The sequence below is a fragment of the Anticarsia gemmatalis genome, chromosome 20, assembly GCF_050436995.1.
Source record: "Anticarsia gemmatalis isolate Benzon Research Colony breed Stoneville strain chromosome 20, ilAntGemm2 primary, whole genome shotgun sequence".
Lineage (NCBI taxonomy): Eukaryota > Metazoa > Arthropoda > Insecta > Lepidoptera > Erebidae > Anticarsia > Anticarsia gemmatalis.
In genome coordinates, this window is record NC_134764.1 from 2,843,137 (window position 1) to 2,860,558 (window position 17,422).

At 32.3% G+C, this 17,422-nt stretch overlaps 1 protein-coding gene across 8 annotated transcripts in view; it reads left to right on the forward strand.

Moving 5' to 3' along the window:
* The window catches only part of Cngl (Cyclic nucleotide-gated ion channel-like), a 400,426-nt gene that overhangs the window by 187,710 nt on the left and 195,294 nt on the right, over positions 1 to 17,422 (forward strand). For all 8 annotated transcript variants that reach the window (XM_076128118.1, XM_076128122.1, XM_076128121.1 and 5 more), the window contains exon 2: positions 7,444 to 7,734. In XM_076128118.1, coding sequence (XP_075984233.1) covers positions 7,594 to 7,734 — 141 coding nt within the window. In that variant the 5' untranslated portion in view covers positions 7,444 to 7,593. The remainder of the gene's footprint in view (positions 1 to 7,443; positions 7,735 to 17,422) is intronic.

The following is a 17,422-nucleotide window of genomic DNA, read 5'->3' on the forward strand; positions in this document are numbered from 1 at the left end:
CCGTATGTGATACAATGATTAGTATTTTGTATGTATATTGTAGTCATGATATTCACCTTTTTTTGGGGATATTTTTGACGGACTTAAAAAAATTTGAAGTTGTACTTATTCATAAATGTCGAATGCAAAAAACCGAGTGTTAAGCTACATTTCCGCTTGGCCGCAGCTTTTTCGCCATTTTGTGAGGGTCGAAAAAAAGGTACCGGTGTCATTAATGTTGACTAAGTTACTTATTTTAAGGATGAAACAAAAACTCAACATGTAATGTTTCAATTAAATTTAAATAGGACCGCATGAACGGCAATTGCTTCATAAAAAAACCATAAGAATTGGTGCACCCTTTGAAAAGTTATTTAAATATAGGCAACTTAGGAACCTCCTTTTTGAAGTCGGCTAAAAATACATTGCATCTATACCTTAACCATTCCTTTCAAATACGAGACCAAAATGCCATCTAATCTACATCATAATGTGCCACTAAGTTGCTGGCCATTTTCCATGGCATTCATCGTGCACTGTGTACCGTATTAGTATGCCAACTACATCACAACGCGCCTCACGTTCACCACGGAATTCTAGCTGAATTATGTGTAATAAAAATATTGCATTTTAGTATAAATATAAATTATACCAATGTTCTATGTTTTCGTTATAATAAATTTTGTCTGTTTTTTTTTACGTGTCTCCGCTTTTTTTTCATGGGTTAATGTAAGTGTACTATTTCGTACCGTTTTCACTATCTCTCTGTTTATCTCTCTCTCTCTCTCTCTTTCTCTCTGTCTCATCTCTCTTCCATGCTATGAATCCCACATGGTAGTGTGGTTGTCAACTTTCCTATTCCTTCTCCTCCACTCCTCCTCTATCTTGGACATCGTCTTCGGAAACATCACGTATTGTTTTTGACATTAAACAAAATAACTATAGTATACTATACTATAGTATGTTAAAATACTGAAAGGATTTTGTCAAAATTTGACACACATAGGTATTGTTTAAAACCAATTTACAATTTCTGATACAAGCTCGGCGAACTCAATAGATAAAAAAATGCATTCGTATTATGTTTCGTGTAGCTTTGAAAACCATCCAGTGATTGTTATTTTCTACGAAATGTTGAAAATACACTGTAATTTAGCTGGTTTATTTTTGGAAATATTTCATTTGTTAAAAACGTATACGTATTGAATATATTGTTTGATGAACTGACCATGTTTGATGACAATTTGTATCAAAGAATATGGGCAACAGGTTTTTTTGTAAACAATTTTTTTCTAGAGGAATATTAACGTTCTATATTTTTAATTAAAAATAAATATTAGTTCTATGAATTCCAAATTAAAACGACTCGCCTACGCTTTTGATCTAAATGTGTGTTTAAAAAATTGCTCTTAAATTTTTTTTTATCTGAAAACATTTCATAATGTTTTTGAAAAACGTTAATTAACAGTAAAAAAATTACCATTTATCCTAATTAAAAATCTTTTATACACATAAAAAAAAATCGGATGTACGAATAGTTGAACAATGCGCTATAGAGGTATTATTATCCAAATCAAAATTCTTTTACCCACAAAATTTTCACTTGCATATAAGAAAATTTCGAAATTCCGTCTCCATTGAAATATACAAAATATTTCTAAAAATGAAATGGAATAGAAACTCGTGATTCTTTTAGTTGTGCAGTCAAAGTGTTCGTTTTATTCCTCTCGAGTGAGCGTCACCTACTCTTTGTGGTTTTACACCCAAGTACGGTGGAAGTTTTAGCCGGAAACGTGCTTTGTGAGAGGTTAAAATAATGCCTGTGTTTTATCAAAGAGGTGTTGTTGTTTAGTTAAAAGAGAATGTGAGTCATTTGTTTTACTAAGTTTACTTGCAATGTAGATTTAATTACACAAATAACAATTCAATTTAATGACATTTTGACATTAAAATAAAAAATTAAATGTCATTTTTGCTAAAGTTGTATGATTGTAAAAACTCTAGGTAAAACCCAGAGTTTTTTTCTGACGTCTACATTGGTTTAACTTTACAAAGTAACAATCTAGCCTTCAACAATTTTGTCTATTATAAGTTTATACATAAACTAAAGTTATAAATAATTTTATTTACATTTTACAGGTGATTTACTTTCATCTGTTACTCAAAGTCTATCTGTAATTTCTATTCGACACCCAATACAGAATATTATATGACATCTACAGCCGGTACAAAAAATGTTCCGATATGAACACTACAAACAGACCTATCCAGACACATCGTACTCACATTACAAAAGGCTCAACATCGGTACCGAACAGGACAGGTTGCCGACATTAGATCAATAACGGTCCGTGTTACTCACTGCCTCTCTCGACATCGTGGCGCCTGCTGTAGTGTTGTGCTTCACTACGAAACAGAAGGGAAACTTAAAATTGTATCACTTACTTTGGTGTTCTTACCAGCCATGTATCATGAAAGTACCTACATCTATGGGAAAAAGGTGCAAATATAGTTTTTTAATGTTATGAAATGTTTTACACACATTGTTATGAATTTAAAGAAAATTATGAAATTTGCTGAGTTAGTAAGAAATGGTAAACTTAACCTTGATTTTATTACCATCCCTGCACTAGAGATAAGATTTGATATATTTTTCTCTATCCTCACAATAAAAAATAGTCTAAAGTGAGTTAGATTAAAGCCTAATTGCCAATTGTTTGACCCGGGAATTGACACCTCATGATCAGCAGTCACCACTACCCAGACCAAAAAAACAGTCGAAGAGTAAAAAAAAAAAACTTCGGAATTTCCGTAACCACTTCTAACTATTGAAAAGATACGGAACCTTAAACAAACTACGTGTAAGTATAACACCTACACGCTGTACAAAGCAGCGAAAGCAGACGCATGTAGGCGTCATATTACTTCAAGTGTGAAATACTTCTTAACAACCAAGTACATTTTCTTTGTCACGTAAATACGAGAAGTGTATTTATAACAAACTAATGCTGTAGCAATAACAACAATTGTGGTGCCTGTTATACGTTTACAGGACATTATTTCATTTTTTTATAGACAACTCCCGTACTAAGAATTTCTCTTGTGTCGAGGGGTTTTTTATAAAGATGCAGACAACGGACACAAAGTATAGATAGACCCAAAACAATTCCATATTTATGAATCGCATAAATAACTAGCTGACTCGCGCAACTTCGCTTGCGAATGGGTCATAACTTTCCCCGTTTTTGTAACATTTTTTACTGGTACTCTGCCCCAATTAGTTGTAGCGTAATGATATATAGCCTATAGCCTTCCTCGATAAATGAATTATCTAACACTGAAAGAATTTTTCAAATCGAATCAGTAGTTCCTGAGATCAGAGCTTTCAAACAAACAAACAACAAACTCTTTAGCTTTATAATATTAGTATAGATTGTTCCGGGTGGGAATCGAATCCATGACCTCCCAACGCAATGGTAGCGGCGTGGGGAACTATTCAACTAAACCATTGCGCCACGGAGGCAGTCACCTACGTCAGCCTACGTGGAGTATACGTACTTAAATAAATTGGTTGTCAGATCTCATTGAAAATTCTTCTATAATGAACCTTGTAAGCGTTACTATGTAGCTATGTTAATTTTTTGTGAATTAACTTTAATTAAATAAATGAACGTATCTCAGTATACCAGTAGCTCCATTCTCTACTAGTTCGACTACCGGCAACCGACCTGTCATCGAGAAATTTCGTATGAAAATCTGATCAGCGCCTCTGACGGTCGTCGTTGGAAATATTTTGGCAGTACATTCTAAATGTCAAAATAAATTAAATTCGATAGCTAGCCGATTGTCGGTAGTCGATAGTGGTAGAGAATCGAGGTACAAATAAAAGTTGATGCCGATATAGGAAGTTTGAAATAAAAGGGAGGCCTTTGAGTTATGCGACTTGCATATTAATTAAGAAAAATATTGAGTTTTGGAAGTTTTATTACTTTATGTATTGTAACTTTCTTAGGGTTCAAGGCATTTTGAAAACATACAACTTTTACAACTATCTTGTGATCAATCGTGTGAACATAAGTAATGTGTCTGATCTTGACATGTTCATTGACTTATTGCCCATTATAAAGGTAATGTACTGAAATATCTATTTTTATCTTACGTCTAATGACTGAGCGGAAAAATATCTGAAAAGTCATTCATTAATAAGAACCGTAAAAGAATTTCTGTACATAACATTTTTGTTAGATAACTGGTGTAGAAGAATTTCGGTAATTATTTTTAAAGGAAATTACGTATAAAAATGAATATAAATATAGTTTTGTTAATGCCGAAGAAGTCACTACTTTTTTATTTTTTATATACCACATAAAATACCACAAGTAAAAGAAAAACAAATACCACAAGTTAAATTATTAATTACCTGAGCTTTTAGATGACATATATAAAATATCAAATCAATGCAAACTATCATTAACTATTGTCACTCTTTAATAAATAATAACATCAATTTTCTCCATTAAAAATCTTTGATTATCCAAAAGTAATACTTAGTACAATGAAGATTAATTTTCCCATCATATAAACCCATAATAGTCCCACAACATTCCCATACATCACAAAGGGTGTTTCTTGAACCCTTTGAAAGGGAGATGTGTTAAATAAATCGCGCTCATGATACGTTATACTCTTGAGGATAAGAGTGAGAAGTGGTGACGGATCGTGAATGTTTTGTGTCTATGGTGTAGATTTATAACAGGGGTTTTGTTCTAAAAAATAAATTGTATCTATGTTATTGTATATAACTATATGAAGGCTAGAAAACTAAATCCAAAAAACATTAGGATTGTTATTTGAAGCTAATAATGTGCTGATGCAATGTAACACGAGTAATTTTACTGCCCTGCTTTTAAAATAGTATAGAACGATATTTTTTTTTATTTTCTTGAGTTTATCCAGTAACTTAATATTTTTCGGACTACATACAGTAGGCGCCATCCAATCGTTTTCAAAGACTTATTTCTCAATACCGCAAGAGCTGCTAAATTTCTATTTAAACAAGAAAAAAATTAACTCATTACTATTTGTTTGACAAGAACAAAAATTGGTGCAAATGCAATCGTCCCCTCTGGAGCATATGAAACCAAGCTACCTATACAAGTAATACTTGCTAGAAGTACTAAAGATAAGCCAAATGAATACTAGTGAACAATAAATCTCTGATACTTACATAAATTATCAAAACATTTAAACTAAGCACATAATTAAACAGCTCCGCGAAGATTTAAGATCTTAATTAAATTTGTAAATTAATTTATTTCCGCGATAAACGTTGAGGGCTGATATAATTTTGGCAGTTTAATTTAATGTTGAAATTTAGGTGACCTTGAAAGTTCAAGGTCAAGTTTGGTGGAAACTGACTTTTGGAGACGACTGTACTGTTATCTTATTTCTGTGACACAAGTTGTTTTTATATTAAAATGCTTAATTAACCGTTTTTAATGTAACGCATATTAATAATATAAATGATAATCACGATTCGTGATCAAGTAAAATAAATTGACCTTTATCAGAAAAAACACACATACAGATGAAAAATGTGACCTTGAAAAAATTTAGACGTACACAATAGTTATTAGGAAATTTATCAAATATAACGGACTAGCCGACCCGCGCAACTTCGCTTGCGTTACATAAGCGTTAAAATTTTTCCCCGTTTTTGTAACATTTTTCACTGGTACTCTGCTCCTATTGGTAGTAGCGTGATGATATATAGCCTTTAACCTTCCTCGATAAATGGACTATCTAACACTGAAAGAATTTTTCAAATCGGACCAGTAGTTCCTGAGATTAGCGCGTTTAAACAAACAAACAAACAAACAAACTCTTCAGCTTTATAATATTAAGTAAAGATGTATTATTTACCCATAATAATGATTTTAATACAAGTCTGACCTTGACCTTTCAAACTGAACTCCTATCATTCAACCAGTCCCATTTGCAGTCAACAAATAAACAAGACGACTAATAAATTACTTCAATTACTCCACTGTCCATAATCAAATTGACTTAAGTCTTTCAAAAAGGACGGCCTAAATTAAATGGGATTGTTCAGTTGGGATCTACATCTCTAGGGAAAGAAGGGCTGATAAAAGAAAATAAAATAGATTGAAGTGAACAACGTATTCTGTTCATTGGGAATGTTGACTCATAGTGCAATATACTCGTAGATGTTATCGTAGACCTCCGTAGCGCCTCGTAGGCGTTCGTAGACTTCGTAGGGCTGGTGTGTGATTTTTGTTGAACTTTATTGTTGAAGTGATTTGTGTCGTTTTTTTATGAATTAAAGATGTTGTTTCTTCTGAGGATTATATTACTACTGATATTGAATCATTGTTTGCACTATATGCAAAAATGAGTAAATATCAATACCATTTTTTTTATACATTACTTACTTTCTTTCATTACATAATTAGGTACATTTACGGAGATAGTAATCCCTTCACGTAACGTCTTAAATAGTCTTTACATTGAAACCTTGAGTCAGGACTTAGACACAGGAGTTCAAAAGACTTAACATTTAATTTTATAAACGAGTTCATCAAACTTAATTCTCACTTATAACTCTTTAATTCTTGTTCATATTTCAACATAACCTCGACATAATTCGACAATTATGTTAAATAAAACTTTGAGTAGGAATCTTAATGAGTGTCGTTACTTCGGCTAATTCCTTAATCACGCCAGTGACGAGTCAATGCACTTGAGCTATATACATTGCTGGATTTCTATGAATACGCTGACAGAGTGTGCAGTACTCAACAAGCAGTGTACTTGACAGAGAGCAATGACTCGACAATATATTCGCTGGGTATTGAACAAGGAATGAGGGTTGAGTTTTAACTTTTATTGTTTGAAGTTGAGGAAATTATAGTGATGTTTTAGCACACTTGAGAGAGGTTTTGTTAAATGAGATTTGCTGGATGACTTTTCATAATTAAAATTGACACAAAAGTATAAAATAATCATAAAATATGAGACAAAGAACCCAGGAACTCCTGAATTCATGCACTTCTGTGGCCAGAACGTCCAATTTTGTAATACAACCATGTGAAATACTCAAACCTACACTCGCGTTTTTGCTTAGTTTTCCAAGATTTTTATTTTTCAAAAGCATAATATTTTACATTAATTCTTATCAAAACAGCCAATGTATGCTTTTTGTCTATGAAAGCTTTGAAAGTATTTCTGGATGCAAATTTTATACGCATCGTTGTTTTGTCATATGTACCTTATCAGCGCCGTTCATTTGTAGTTTCTAATAAAAATAACATTTTTAGACTACTACCAAATGGGCGAATTATACTGTAGCAGACTTAGCAGTACACTTTATTATAACTTTTGTGTTTACGTATGTATTTGTGTTATTTCTAGTATTTAAAATTAATAATTTCTCTTTTGTTTCAGATAAAAAAAACTAGTCAATCAAGAAGATCGGTTGTGCGTTAAAATCCACAAAGAAATTAATATAAGGACATAAGTGACTGTGTAACAAATAGTGTAAAAGTTTTATAAATATCGACCTTATTCTACTGTAATACAGTTCAAATTAGAGTGATGAAGTTGAGTGTGAGCGCTTACCGCGCGCATGCGTCTGCGCACAAGAAGATTCTGACGTCATCGTACCAGCAACACTATGGGAGCACCGCGGCGCCGCCTATCTGTAACCCTTTGCAGCCGCCCAACTTTACCCCGCAGGTCAGTGTAGAATAATTTAGTATTTCCATTATTTTGGATTTAAATATGTAAACGACATATTGTGTTGAGGAAAGTTTTGGAAATATTTTTGGATCCAAGTTGAATTATCATGAGTATTTATAATAATTCAAGGTTTAAATTACAATCAAATGGTGTTTCTAATACATTTTAAAGATGTCTGAATCTCAAATATTCCTCTTTTGTAGAGGTGAACCAACATTTCTACTCTAAAAATAAATAAAATTCCAAAACATAAATATACGAGTATAATCTCAAAAAATATCACAGGCGTCTTTACGATAGCCAACATTTCTTAACCTTCAACTCCTAAATAAATGCGGTACTATTAATATCCTTATTAAAAAATAGCTTTTAAATTTTGGAATCATTATTTACAAATTAATATCAAAATATTACAGCCAAATTTTTTATTGAAGCTTCTCAAATAAACTTATTTTCAACCAGTCCCTATTTCAAACAGAACATATCTTTCCACAGTACAGTCTTAGACAAGAGCATTAGTCAGAGTTTGAAAGTAACACGAGAGTTCGCGATACTTGCTCTTCACGGTACACTCGGCCGTTATTGAATTCCTTTACATATTATGTAACGGACACTCGTGTTTCGTCTGCCAAGTTTTGTAGGACACACTATTTTGTATTTGTTTTGCACTTGTTCATCTTTCAACCACGGATCATAGATTGTTAAGAACAGTCTGAAGTAAAGAAGTAGTTATGACTTTTAATAATCTTCACAGAAGGCATTTTAGTCCATTTTTAAAAGTTATTAAATTGAACTAAAATAGCTATAAAATAACACAAGAGCGGTTTAAGCTATAAAGTATAGTAAGACCCATATTTTTTATAAGTCATTGTGAAAAGACGGTGTACGAATTATAAGTTTAAATATCAATTAACTGGAATAATCATTTAGCCAATATTTGTTTGTGTTGTTGTTGTTGTTTAGGTCCATACTATTATGTTATCCGAGATTAGAAGTAGCCGAGTTAAACGATAGGCTTTCACTCTTAAAATGTAACATCTAAATGTATAGGATTTACCCTCAATTTTTCTGTACCAGCACTTAGCAGTTCTATTATCTAGGAAACTTGATAAACGCTGCCGTTATTTTACCAAGAGCTTGTCTGTTTCGATTTCTTTAGTATAGTAGAATTAACTATATTAATTATTTAGTTGTTGAACTGAGCGTTTGATATTTTAAACTGCTTAATGTAAGTTTTGAAATACGCAAAAGACAGCGGCTATGCTTAACTTAACATTTTACGATGGTAAGTTGATATCCATTTGGAAGCAATGCTAATATTTCATAGCTTATGAAATTTTACAGAATTTAAGCACTTAGAGGTAGTATGAAATTTAATGTATGTCTTCTATTTTAAACGAAAAAATTAACACTGTAGTTAGCCTAACAAGATATAACTCTCTAGAGCTTAAAACGTAACTCAGTACAATTTAGAGTCCTTTTTTCAAGTGACGTTATTACTTCACTTTCGGGGAATGTCACTAAATTGCTCCAATTTCAGAACGTTTCAGTCACGCTTTTGACGACTTTTGGTGCTTATTTTTTACCGTCAATGGGCTTGAAGTCAAAATGGTTTCAGACAAATTTTCAAATGCATTATAAATCTAAATTAATTTATAGCAATTATTAAAGTAAAAATGTTCATATAAGAGGTTTATTATTAAAGTTATTTTATTTTATTAAATTCTAAACAACAGCTTCTTTCTGTATTTCGTAAAGTTTGATTTCTTTTTATGAGCTTGGTATTAAACCATTCATACAATTTATTGAGCAGAGTTTTAAGACAATATTTTTAACTAGTCACATGACTGTTTTACAAAATGTCTTTAAAAGCTAAAGAGTTTGTAGCACGATTAAATAATGTCTTCAGCCTTCAACAAATCCACATCTCACAACTAGAACAATATAATTCGTATCTAACTAAACAATAATAAGCCGCGACATTTCCATTGTAATCCACGTCATCACAAACAGTTGTAACAGATAACCCGATGAAAACAAAATACTTCAATGCTAAGTAGTTCAATGCTACTGAGAGGGTTATTACTTGGGCAAATATTATTGTTTGTATAAGCAAAATGTAGATGCTGTACACAGATATTTAATAATCATTGTCTTGAAAACAAATCAATTATAAAAATAAATGCGAAAGACACATTTTGTGTTTGATGAATGCATTTTCTGCGATTAGGACTGTTAGTTTGGAGTACTAAAATTTCCAAAAGAAGAAAAAGGATACAAGAAGTTATAGTTTACGTAGAAGTTTGACCTTTAAGATTTGCAAGAAAATCGACTGCCTGTGACATAATCGATACATGAGGTAAAAAAATAATACACCACATCTGTTACACACGAAGTTATAGACAGAATTGCGGTACCACTCATGTTTCTCTAACCGCAATGGTAGTCTCATGTAATATGCCCTATTGGATTTTAAATAATATGTTATATATTACTGAAATGAGAAATATACCCATTAAAGAAAACATGTTTCCGATAAGGACTTAAGAATAACTTCTGAGTGACCGTTAACCTCGTGGCCCTTTTCATGAACGCACCCCAATAAAACAAGTTCAAATGTAACAGAATCGTAAAGTGAATGGAATAAAAGATCGAACTCAACACAATAGATGTTCAACGAACTCCCAAATGAAACGAATTCACGTTCAAATAGGACGATTTAGAATTCACTTGTACGAAGATTTGATAAATAAAGAATAAGGGAATTTGAGTTGGACTTCCTGGTGAAAGAGACAATAGTCTGACGGAGCTTGGAACCGTGAGACGGACATAGGATATTTTTTATTATAAATGTATAAAAATAAATCGCTAAATGTGTTGCTAAGCGCAAAACTCAAACAGCACAACCAATGCTACATGTAATATGTAAAATTATCTTTATGTCATGTGAAAAGTTATAATGGAGAACAAAAAGCAAACAAATAATTCGTGAGCAGAGCTGCGCGAATCGGCTAGTTAAACTATAAAATTTTATTAATACTATTCATTTAAGTACAACATAAGTTTATGTTCACGTTGTTATACGGGATATCTTTAGGGATAGGCAGGCATTTAAAAGATATATTACATTTTACAACTTAAAGAAAAAATAACATTTACTTAGGAAGAAAGCTTGAAAGCAACGCTGCAACAATAATGAGCAAAACATGTTATTTCGTGTACATTTTGAAATTGTACGTTAAGGAGAAATGTTTTAGAAAATAAAATATTTTGTAGACAACGTTGTCTTTAATGTTTAAATGTGTTCTTTTATTAAATAAAGTAACATTCTGTAAAGCAAAATATATTTTGAGACAAAAATATAAAAACCTGCATTTACTTTTCTTAAAAGACAACGTTTTATTATTTAAAAAAATACAACCTTTTATCATTTTAAAACTATCACCCTTTAACAGCAAGATGAAACCAAAAATCTCTATTTTGTCTTTAAATATAAGTAAACTACAATAAGCTTTTAAGGTTTCTAGTAAATAGGATTCATATTTTACATTTTTACTCGTGAGCGTGTATAAGGGCACTTGCACAATGCATGAGGGGCATAACAAGTCACTTGGTCGCCATCTTGTTTTGCGGTGTGATTGACAGCGGCTCGCTGATTTCATTACGTGGTCTAGTAACAATGGTTGTGTGAGGTTTGGTTGCTAGTGGTCGATGTATTGTGGGCATTGATTGGTCAGTAAAAACAATGAAGAGAGTTCTAATAGATGATTGTTCAAACAGTGAACTATTTTGTGATTTTGGCATTTTTCTCTATCAATGAATTGACGGTTTTTGCAGTAATTAGATGTTAATAATTTGCACTTTTATCAAGAGAAGCAACATAAGGTAAGCTTTTAGGGTTTGTAGCAATTTTTTTAAGGGCATTAGTTAGGTTTTAGGTTTCCTAGCAATAGAATTAATATTTTACATTTTTACTCGTGAGCGTGTATAAGGGCACTTGCACAATGCATGAGGAGCATAACAAGTCACTTGGCCGCCATCTTGTTTTGCGGTGTGATTGACAGCGGCTCGCTGATTTCATTACGTGGTCTAGTAACAATGGTTCTGTGAGGTTTGGTTGCTAGTGGTCGATGTATTTGAGGCAGCTGTTTATTGTGGATATTGATTGGTTGGTAACTAGAATGAAGTGAGCGATAATGAGTAATCAAACATTTGATTATTTTGGGATTTAGGCGTCATTGCTGAATAGATGAATATTGGCGATTTGTGGACTGTTAAAATGATTTATCATTTTATGTTTTTCATACCAATAAGGGATGTCGTAGACGTGATCTTGTTTTTCTCTGCGAAACACAAACAATTATTAAATATTGATTGCCTGATTGTAATTTTTTTGGTAATTAAGAGTGAAAGATTCTAGCCAGCTGTTCTTTCAAACATACATCATACGCTTTTACGAACTAGTACCAAATGGATTGAGTACCTAATTGTAATTTTGACTACCATGGTCGGTAATACGTGACATGAATGAATGATTAATTTGATATTCAGAATATGTTTTTAGGTACATTAAATCCTACTCCTCTAAATCTATTTCACCAAAAAGATGTGACAATCCGCTCAGCTAACACACAGACCTTACCCCACAGTCAGCATAGTCTATCTGTAGTAGTAATGTGCAATATACTGGTTACAAGGTACTAAAGTCTTAAGACTTTCCTTATCAACGGGGAAACTGGCCGTATTTTATACTACTACATTATTTATACTAGTACCTAATACTATGTTATATTTATATACTAGTACGGTACTAGTATCTGTTATTACCTACTGATAATAATGTAATGGTCTTGTCGTATGATTTGTTTTATTCTGTGTTGTATACTACTACATTATTTATACTAGTACCTAGTACCTACTGCTGTTATTTATGTACTAGTACGATGCTAGTATTACCTACTAGTAATAATGTAATGATCTTGTCGTATGATGTATTTTATTCTTTTGTTTTCGTTTGCTTCGAGTTACCTAGTGCTTGATGGATATTAATGTTACCTGAAAGTGTGAGGTGTTTCTATGGATGTAGAACATGTTTGTATATACATTTTGTGATGTAATAAACATTGTCTAGCAAAAATATCTCTTTCGCTGTGATTTGGTAGCATTTGTGAATATTTTGTTTATTTAAATACCCATTGAACAAACCTTAAAGATTGTTTTGTTGTTTTTAATTTTTATTAGGTAGGCACTGCGTTGTGAAACCGAATAATTAATAAAATAATCAATATATTGAAACAATCTTCCGTTACTGAGTGATGAACAACGCACAGACAAAACTACTGAACGTAGAAAGTGGAAATTTGGTGTGAACGTTCCTGAGGAAGTGTAGAGGAGCACTAAGAGAAGATTTTAGGAAATTCTCTCGAAGGGGGTGAAATTTGAAGCGTGGAAAACCGCGGGCGGAAATCTAGTTTGATCTCCATAATAGTCTAATATTCATTAGATAAACTCTTACAAATATATTTTTATATGTTATGCTCAGCTGTATAAAACACTATGTTGTTACTGCCGTCTCTTTTACCGTCTTTTCTAAGCTATTCCTAACCACACAGCCCAATGACTCCATTAACTAGATTTAGACACTTGAAAACAAGCTCACTTAGAATCGAACCCACTTACTTCAACAAACACGTTAGTCCCAAAGTGGTATTACAAGAGAAAGTCAAACATTAGCACAAAACCTTTGAACACTGAACATAGGTAACGTATACGTTTAAGTACCTAATATTATGTACCAGTACCTCGATTCTCTACTACTATCGACTACCGACAACCGGCTAACTATCGACATTTTGAAATTTAGAATGTACTGCCAAAAAAGTTTCTACGACATCCGTCAGAGGCGCTAATCAGATTTTCATACAAAATTTCTCGATGACAGGTCGGTTGTCGGTAGCCGATAATAATAGAGAATTGAGTACAGTACTAAAGGAAGCTTGGTTGTAGAACCCAACACATTTTACAGTGAATTGAGATGTCTTTTTAAATCCTACTTTTATGAAAAAGTATGTCTCTTACGCATTGAAGCAAATTTAATCTTATGTCATTTGAAAATTAGGGTTATAATATGATATTTTTATACCTATTATTTTAAGATTTTTTTATCGACATATTTTTGTGTCGCGCTTAGTTTAACTACTAAAGCTAAACATTGTAACTTTAGTTTAGCATAGTTTTTAAACAATTGGAATGAGACTGGTAAATAAACATTATTTCATTATTTATTTTTAAACATATTCATGCACTAAATTTTCATCACTTTTTTATTTTGCTATCATATCATGTGACTTTTGATCCTATTTAAAAACCTACGCAAGAAGCGCTGATAAATTTTCCATACAAAAATCAACAGCAACTTGATAATATTAAACACAAGTGGTTCGTGATCGCTCCTTTGATCACATTTTTTGGGTTCCATTAAAAGAACGGACGTTTAAGGCTCTTCGTGTTAAAACTGTTATACACAATATAATTATAATGAAGTGTTGTTTTCGGGCCCTAAAACGTTGACCAATATTATGTAGGACTTTTTAAAACGAATAAACACAAAAACTATTGATAAAACTAGTTTAAAACGAAAAGTTTTATATTGGTATTCAAAAATAGTTGTTAGTTTAACAATTTTAACGTAGATTATTCCATTTAAAAGTAATTCGTCATATTTTAAACGGTCATATGACGGTGGAAATTAAATTACGGCAAATACGCATATTAGTCCGGTCAAATTAGACCAAAAAATCAGTAAACCCACGACAAATTCAGGGGAAGCTGAAAATTCTTAAAATTGTTTAAATTATAATTATAAACATTGCCTTAAAAGTCCCAACCGATCCCACGTAAGGAAAAAAATTTAGCGGGGTAATAAGGTCCAAAAAATGAGTTTTTCGCGATTTTCTTGAAAACGGTAAGTTTTATCGCAAAATTACCCCAGACATAATTTGTAGATCAGGGAATTTCCTATAAAAAAGGTATCAATATTTTTTTCCCTAAAAGCCACCGCTTCTGAGATATAACGATGCAAAAAATTGCGAGCGTCATAATACAGTCATACACTACTTCAACTTGCTTTAGCAATTATAATATTAAAAGAAGTTGAAATCGATGACATCATGGATGCTGATTTAATAATTAATATCGAAAATATAGTAGATAAAATTTTTTCATACAATGATATTGAAAATGATGAAATATCTGGAGCTTTACTTAATAAACTGAATCAAAAACATAAGGATTATGAGGAACGAGGACCAACAGCGAAACTTTGGATTCAATATTTTTATATGGTTTCAATTCTTAAAGAGTTTTTAAGAGCTGAACGTATGGGGGATTGGAAAGCTCATTTAAACTGCGTCAAAGAAATGCTTCCTTACTTTCACGCGTCTGGACATTTTCCGTATGCTAAGTCTGCACACCTATACTTGCAGGATATGCTACTATTAGAGAATTTCATAGATCCTGAAGTCTATAAAAAAATTTCAGAAGGATTCTTCACTGTGAGACGTTCAGACAAATTAAGCTGTGGCACTTCAACGGACATGGTAATTGAGCAGTCTATGATGAAAGCTATGAAGACAGATGGAGGTATTGCTCGAGGAAGAAGCACAAAACAGAGTGTCATAAGTAAATGGGTTTATAGTATGCATGCAATGAATACAGTTTGTGAAAAATTAGAAGATCTGGCTAATGTTAGGATGGATACGACCGAGCAGCATGTTGATGCAAGTGATTCACGAGTAAAAAAAGATGCTAAAGACTTACGAAAACTTTTGGAATGGTTCTCAATACATAATCCTTTTCCAGAGGTTTTGCATCGTTATATCTCAGAAGCGGTGGCTTTTAGGGAAAAAAATATTGATACCTTTTTTATAGGAAATTCCCTGATCTACAAATTATGTCTGGGGTAATTTTGCGATAAAACTTACCGTTTTCAAGAAAATCGCGAAAAACTAATTTTTTGGACCTTATTACCCCGCTAAAATTTTTTCCTTACATGGGATCGGTTGGGACTTTTAAGACAATGTTTATAATTATAATTTAAACAATTTTAAGAATTTTCAGCTTCCCCTGAATTTGTCGTGGGTCAAATGTCTAAATTGACCGGAGTAATATGTACATCTGTAATGAAATATCATAATCGAATTTAACAATTTAAAAATCAAATATACGAAGTGTGACGTCATGACGCTTTTTTTGACAAAAAGCAAAATAAAATATCTCTACATAAGCAAAAAGTTTTTACCGAGCAACAAAAGAGTATAACATACATATTATAAGCCAAACATGACTATAAATATTTTACGAACTTACTCAAATACCCTATACTCATGTAACCCTTAGAACAATAGAACAGGATTTAATTTATCGTTTAAATATTTGAAGCGTTATATAAAATAGTTTCAACACTCTCAGAATAATGAAATATTATTTTCACTTTCTAAAGTTTCTAGTAATTTGTATTCATTTGAAAGGGTTGAAAATACCGCAAATGTTTTCTATAGTTACGATGAAAATTTATCCTATATTTGAAGTGCTTTACACACGAATATTTGATGTAAGCTCACGTATCAGTTGTCAGATATCAAATAGTTTAGGAGGATAAAAATTCGGGGGACTATCACGATATATTGTACAGTTACTCAAGTTTCGTACTGAAAACAATAGCCTGTAAGAACACTCAGTTCGATTATTAGTTACTTTGGTGTTTTTGAATGAAATTTTTTTTACTCGATTGCATCAAATTAATAATTATTTTCGTGACCGTAGCATAGTCACACTAATATCAATGCCCACGGGGTTGCCGGTTCTATTACCACTCGTAACTAATCTTTATGTGTTCTCAATAATATAGACGTTACGGGTCTGGTTGTATTTTCGTACTAGCTGACCCGTGCAACTTCGTTGGCGTCACATTAGAGAGAATGGGTCATAATTTTCCCCGTTCTTGTAACATTTTTACTGGTACTCTGCTCCTTTTGGTCGTAGTGTGATGATATAACCTATAACCTTTCTCGATAAATGGGCTATCTAACACTGTAAGAATTTTTCACATCGAACCAGTCATTGCTGAGATTAGCGCGTTCAAACTAAAAAACAAACAAACAAACTCTTCAGCTTTATAATATTAGTATAGATTTATAAGTCAAGCAGTTGTTTTGTGTCAGGCAAACAGATTTTTGGACAACCATGTCGTGGACAGCTTCTGTATAATGTTGTTTTATGTCTGGGTATTCGTAAATAAAGTACAGTACGATCATGAACAAAGTCACTCGTTTACAAACCATAGTTAGCTTTCAGTAGTCATCAAACAGGTTAGGTGTATAGAAACACCGGACTATCACTGAATATCGGATATTTACTCGTGTCGCTGCAGACAATAGCCGGTATATTCCGTGAGCTAATTAACGACCGGTATCAATAACCTGACGTTTGATGTTGATAGGTCTGTTATGTTAGTTGTCTAGACCGTTTTAGTAATAGTTGTAACTATACTAAATACATATTGACGTAAAGTTTAGTAAAGTGAGAGTTTGATTCAGTATTTATTATTTATTGATTATGTTGGTTTAATTTTGGTTCTTTAAGTTATATTAGGGTGCTCCAATACGGCAGTTATGTAACGTTATAC